Here is a 7,274-nt window from a genome sequence, read left to right on the forward strand (position 1 = left end):
GTACAGAATATTATTTTTAACGACATTCATAAACTTGTGTTGTCATAGTATGATGACATCGTGCCAACTGACGCTTCAATTTTTAACGACGTTTAGTCGAGCTCGTTTACAACGTACAACAACTCGCTCTGCATCTCCTTTTCATCACTGCCGTTTTCCTCTTCGTAGAAATTTCCGATACCGTCGGCCATACCGTCGATAGGTCCAACAACGTGCATCGACTCGCTTACATCCGTCTGTTCATCATCCTGTGCTGAGATTATGATGTTAGTCCCGGCGGAACCTTCGCCAGGTTGATCAGACTTTTCCTGATTCTTCGATGTCGCCTGGCCTGAAAAAGTCACATCGGTATATTTAACTCATCGAAATTCTTGTTGAAAAAGTGAAATGTTTACGGTAAACATGCCTCGACAAGCAAATTTCGAAATAAATGATTCTCCACATACTCTGCATACTCCAGAAGATTATTACAGCGAGTGAATTTGATTCACAGATCTAACGCACACAACAGTTTTAACGCGCTTAGAATACTTTTGGTAATTCACAATGAATTCGAATGCTGGCTCTTCGCCAATAATGCTTTTATTGTAATTGTGTGAATTTTACGGATAGCTGTAATGTTTCTTACAACCAAAATCCAGAGAATTTCGTGATGGGAGGATCAATTATAAGATGCAAGCTTGCCATACACACACGTTTATTTATGCGTATCGTAAATATGCATGGAGGCGTAAAGCACATAGTTGAAGGTTTAATTATCTCTTTTGAGGGTTTGCGACAAAGGCACCTGAGTCGGATATTACACTGACCTTGGCCGAGATCTCGTGCTTTGCCCAGATAGGAGTATTCTCGTGCGTTTGCTAAACCCGCTATCACACAGGCACTGAGTGCACTGCGACTAAGATTCATAGGAGATGCATCGTACCATTCATTGTAATCCGCATCGTAGCACTCAACGTGCGCGATTGTACTGGATCCTATTACGATAATATCATTCCTTTATAATTATAAGCCGCTTATATTTTATAAGAAAGTGAAAATCGCTCTTTTTTCGTCGCTGGCAACGTGTAATTTTTGGCTCTTATTAATATTATGTTTTATCGAGGGGTAACCACTAACCATAAAAACAGTATCCTATAGATTATATGATTCCATTTTATTTCATATGATTTCATCTGATGATAAATAATTTTCTTCACTATATATGAAGTCATTTGGTAAAATAAACGATTTCATCTAATATTACACAATTATTTCTCGTATTACATATATAATTATCGAATTGTACATCGGATTTTTATGATTTCGGAGATTTTTTGTCCCACGATACATTAAATTATCCCCTCGTATTTTATATCTTATCATTATATATATATATATACACACACATATTCCCAGTTATGATAAGAACATAAAATATTAAAAATTTTTCCAATGTTTCTAGATAAATTAACAAAGATATCAGAAGGTTTGCGGATTATCACCGTGTCCTTATCTATTATTAATACCAACATTTCGTACATCTTTTCATTCGTAAATCTTGATTGAGTATCAATGCGTTCTTCACCCTGATGAAATGAATAGCAAGGTTCATGAAACGTTGGTATTAGCAATAACCTACAAACTTTCTGATATCTTCGAAGAAAATACTCGTGAAAATCTCAAAAGCAGATAAATTAACGTCCTTATTTTTGCCAAATCTTCTATTACGGCGAAAAGAACATTACGAGAAGACATATACATTTCTCTTTCGAAATTATGTGTTTGAGAATATAATAAATCAAAAAAAGGATCAAGTTTTTTTTAGGATACCATTGTAACCGCCGATGACAAAAATCATATCGTCGAGAATCACCGTGGCGAAGTTACTGCGTGGGCTAAACATCTCCGAGATCTCGTGCCATTGATCTGAGTGATTTGGAGTGTAACGTTCCCCTGAAAAATAAATGTTTTTTCCGAATGATGCCACACTTCATGTAACCTGTCATGTTGAACGTTTGTATAGAAAATATTTAACACATATAGTTATACATTCGCAGATATTATCAGAGACTACGTCATGCACGAGCATGCAATTCGAGATGATATCACGCAACTGACGTTGTTATAACTGAACGAGATCGCCATTGTCTGCGCGAATATTTCGATATCAAACTAAATTCGACAAATGTACAGAACATCTGTAAACCTTTCCTTAACTACTTAATTTATATCATTATTATACATATATGATATTACACATACATATGTTGTCCTTACATATAGAACAATAATTAGAAGTTTTCCATTCTAGAATTTATTTATACAAAAATATTAAAAATTGATTTTTTTCTATGTAGAATTTATTTATAAAAGAGATTAAAAATTGATTTTTTGTTTCAATTAATTCCTTTTTTTAATAATATTTTAAAATGTTGAAGTGCCTTTTTCAAATTGCCGTTTGATTGTTTTCTTGAATAATGTATATTCTTTTTTTAATCATATCTTAAAATAATGGAAATACTTTTTTGATCGCGATTCCAATTATTAAATAAATAATAATAGCAAGAGATGGAATCTAGATAGCAAAATTCTACAGTTTGGCAGGTTAATAGCAAATTTGATCAGATTTCCTATACTATCTGTAATAATCTGTGTTCATATTAAACTCAGGCTTTGTCAACAGTTCGTTGATATGTCAACAGATTAGTGACAGACACTGAATAAGATTTGACCATGTGGACAATCCGGTAGGCTGGTAGCAGAATCAGAGCAGGAACTGCAAATTCTGCTTGGTTTCTATCGCCCAATTTGCTGACAAAGCATATCAGGAGGCTTTGTCCTATTTCTGGCGGCAGTTTGCCGACATTGTCAGATATTAAAGTCTCTGTGTAAAATTTATTACCTTTCTGCCATCGAAAATTGATAGCATACTCTGTTTAAAATTTGTCTCTGCAGGCTAATCCCAAAAATTGTTAGTGTGTTAACTCTACCTTCAGACATTTTTTTTATTTTAATACGCGAGACCATAACTTTGCAGAAGCTATCAGAATGCATTGCGTCGAGATTGTAATAAACTAACCGGAACTTAGCCTCGCAACGCCGCTGAATCCACCAAGGGCATAAAGACTATCGCGGAAAGCAACTAAGGAGACGCCAGATCGTGGGCTGATCATCGAATCAATATTGGTCCACTGACTAGTTTCTACATCGAAGACTTCCGCCGAATCGAGGACTTCCTGGCCGTTGAAGCCGCCAACAATATAGATCTTATCATGCAGGGCTGCCGCGCTCGCGTCCGATCGTTGCCGATGCATGGATGGTATCATCTCCCATTGATTCCTCTGTGGATCGTACCGTTCGCCAGAACTCATTCTTGTGCGACCATTGTATCCGCCGAGAGCATAAATCTTACCACCTTAGCGATATCAGAACAATGCGCAATAAGTAGACAATGGAAATAATATAAAGGAGAGACAAATGGTCTTTACCGAAAAATAGAAGGATTTGTTTTAACATTAATAATGGTGTGAGGAAAGAACATTTTACTTTTTGCATGCATTTATGCGTATTATTATCTTATTTATTCATTTGAACAATGCTTCACACTATTTCAAAGGAAATCTATTATTGTTCCGGCGACAACAAAATATAATTTAATTATATACTTTAACTTTTTTTAACATTACGAAACAATGGTGATAGTGAAGATTGCTGAGCTTCAAATTTTATTCATCTAACGTCAAGACGCTATTTAATATTAATAAGAGATAAGAATCGAAGAATTATATTTGGAAAAACCTTCCTTCTCCATCTTATTATTAAATTCTTATCCTGTAAAAAACCTACCGTGTGTGCAAACACTGACGTAACACCTAGCATGATACATGCAGGCTCGTTCTCGCCACGTTTTTGTTGTTGGATCGAAACATCTTACCGTGTTAAAGTGCTCATTACCATCAAATCCGCCGATCATGTAGATAAGATTGTTCAGGACACATAGTCCGTGATAAGCCCTTGGCGTTACATCCGTATTCACTGATAGAAACCATCTGTCAGCTCTAAAGGTCGTATTAAAATAAGTTACAAAATTCTCAAGGCGTATTTATTTAGCATATGCAATATTCTAAAGTGATGCTTGTGCGAAGATTAATATTCTTTCTGTGATGTTAAAATTGGATTAGTATGTGTTATCTTTTTATGGTTTTATATACTGTCTTAACATAGTTAATCTTCTTTTTCACTACTTTTTTTACTAATTTATAAAATATTAAAATGTATCAAAATGTTTAATATAGATTATAAATAAATAGTACAGAAATTAAGCAATTATATTGATGTTAGAACAATTTACAATATTTACAATATTTAAAAAGTAAGACAAATATTTTTTTTGTATAAAAAACTGATTTTAAGTAAAGAAAATACACTCTTTAAAGAAAATATTTATTTATTTTTATTTGAAGCCTAAATTGAAATCAGTATGTATACAGTGTTGTTATTTTTGGAACCTCACAAATTTCGATTTCTATGGAAATTTCGGTTATGCGATATTACTTTGTAAGAGCTTGACGTACCTTGTGTCGTAAGTTTCTACAAAGCTGGTGGGCGAACCAGCACTCCATCCGCCGATTGCAAAGAGAATTTCATATGGAACACGAGGTCTCGCAATAGGATTTTTCAAATCAATTTCCCCATTTTGTTTCAATTCTTGTTCAGTTAGATATGCGTTTACAGGAAATAGTATTTGTTGGCACGCCTTAGAAAGTTTAAGCAGATTTAACGTGATTAAAATGTGTCATACAAAAATGAAAATTAAGAGGGAAATGTAATAAAAATTAAAAATATAATAAAAATTATTGTTTATATAATTTAAATATATATTTTATCCAATATATTTTATTAAATATATTAACAGATCTTATTTTTATAAAAATATATTATGTATAAGAATTTATGATGTGCATATTTTTAATACTCCAATATTTTCTTCTCAAGTAAAATAGAAATACTTGTTACATAGAATGTGAATAATAAATTAATTTTAGTTTATATATAATGCTACACCTTGTGAAAAAGTAATTATGAAGGAACTATATATCTGCACTACGCCTAGCTCTATTATATTTGATTTGAAATGGAGCAAAACAAGGCACAAGGATCAGCTGTGATGAAGGTATGAACTTACTTCATCCTTCTCAACGAGCTTCCAGTTGACGATGTTATTAATGAAATACTTATGACTCATGAGACCATAACGTATACATTCTAGCAACCTCGGTAAATAAACCCGTCTCTCCTCAACTCTGGTTTCGACCCACGTCTTGACGGCATCAAACACGATTTCTTCATTTTTTACATTAAGCTCGTCATCGCGCAATATTGCTTCCAGCTCGTCGCAAAGAAGATCCTTGAACTCCGCGCTTTCCTGCAATATTCGCTTGAAGTGATGACGTATATACTTCCGTCCCTGTTTCTCAAGATCGTGGCAGAAGTAGTGTTGTGCAAATTTGAAAATACCTGTAACAATAGTCAAAGTTGTTTCTAACATAAATATCATGAATTGTTCGTGTGGAAAATCGAAAATCAACATCAAAGTTCGTTATAAACGAGTAATTTAACTTTCAAATTGTTATCTTTCGCTACCTGAGTCAAACTAAAATTATGCTATACTTTTGTTTCGCGATTATTTTTTAACTGTCCTTGTATTGTTAATTGTTCTTGTATTGTTACATTTTATATACATTTTTACCTAAACAATTTTCTGGTCGTAGCTCCTGCAACAAAAACTGACAACAGAGTTGGATGATTCCGAGCACCTCGAACTGATCGGCTAGCGGCAATAATTGTTCGACATTATCGGCGTTTACGTTGCAAGTGCCCGTATAGGCGTAGTCAAGAATCAGGCTGAAGATTTCACCGGGGACGGAAATAATAACTTCCGTGGTCTCGGTTTTGCCGCCTTTCAGGCTATTGGTGAAAAGGGCCTTGAAATAGGGGCTCACTGCAGATAATATAGCGCGATGGACTGGAAAGACTTGATCCTCCGGACATCTTATGACGCCATCACACAGCTGCTGGTTAGCCCTGAAGCCGATAGACTCGTCACAATTCTGAGAACGTTGCACGTATTTTATAATTAACCATCTATTATTATACAAAATTTTGAACGTGCGAGTGAATGAACGTAATAGATACAGAAATTACAGTATTTGATTGAATTAAAATTATGTAGTATATTATTGGATCAATTAATTTGCAAATTATAGATTTAGCATATTAAAGCTAATTTCAGCCTAATGTTCTTATGTCTGTATAAGAAATTATAATAACACGTAGCTAATTTATAAAACAAGATTATTAAATTTTATTCTTAAATACATTTTGGCGAGAGGGTATGGTAAATACTCTAAAATTGTTTCTCATGTAGGACAAATCGTGTACCAATTGCGAAAATTGACTAATTTCCTAAAAGCTAGTAAACATCGCGTAAATTTGCACTTCTGGAAACCACGCATTATCCCAAGAGAGAAAGTTAATAATCCGCGGTTTAAGGAAGGAATGCCTTAATTATGATGGCGCCTGATTACCGACCTGAGCTCGGACCAAACCACGGGGAACTCCACGAGAGCGTAATTGGACGGTAGACACATGCATTTCCTAATTCTCGCCGACTGCTTTCGCCTGGATTGCTTGAGGAGCCTGCTAATGCCAGTGATAGCGTCCACGTGCGCCCGATGTCGCGAGTAGGTCAATGAGCGCGGCCCCGAGCTTCCTATTGCTTCTTCCGCTTCACCGCTTCCACTGAGCTGCCAGCAGTTCTCGTATTCGTTCTCTTCGCAGACGCGAGTCCCGATAGCGCCGAGACGCGCGGCCATGACAGACGAAGGCCAAAAATTGGCCAACTTCGAGCCAATCTATTTGTATGTGTCTCTTTCCCTTTCTCTATCTCTCGATCTCTCGAGAAAATTGCATTGAATTGATATTCGTTGCATTTATCATTAGCAAATAATCGAATTATAATTTAACTTTAATATAATTACATTTTTTTTAGTGTATATTTAGTATATTTAGTATATTTAGTCATGTCACTTTTCTCGAGAGTGAGAGAATATATAAAATGGTAAACAATCGTACGTTGTAAACTTATATAGCATTTTTTAATTCCAATTTTTTTTCTATTTTTCTCTCATTAATCATATCTGCGATAGTATACACGTTAATTTGCGTATACAAGCTTATGTTTAACAGAATACAAAAATCCAACTAGAAATTATTTTATAAGAACTTGTGGG

At 34.7% G+C, this 7,274-nt stretch overlaps 1 protein-coding gene across 1 annotated transcript; it reads right to left on the minus strand.

Annotated features, from left to right (window-relative positions):
• Window positions 1–92: 92 nt before the first annotated feature.
• LOC105617682 (kelch-like protein 10) lies at window positions 93–6,857 on the minus strand. Its single transcript, XM_012199238.1, has 9 exons — window positions 6,574–6,857; window positions 5,732–6,066; window positions 5,168–5,499; window positions 4,557–4,738; window positions 3,829–4,040; window positions 3,062–3,397; window positions 1,813–1,935; window positions 810–977; window positions 93–331 (listed from the first exon to the last, which is right to left on the minus strand). Exons 1-9 carry the CDS (start codon window positions 6,855–6,857, stop codon window positions 93–95), a joined length of 2,211 nt encoding a protein of 736 aa, XP_012054628.1.
• Between the last annotated feature and the right edge of the window lie 417 nt (window positions 6,858–7,274).

The sequence above is a fragment of the Atta cephalotes genome (genome assembly GCF_000143395.1).
Source record: "Atta cephalotes unplaced genomic scaffold scaffold00013, whole genome shotgun sequence".
In the NCBI taxonomy this organism is placed as follows: domain Eukaryota; kingdom Metazoa; phylum Arthropoda; class Insecta; order Hymenoptera; family Formicidae; genus Atta; species Atta cephalotes.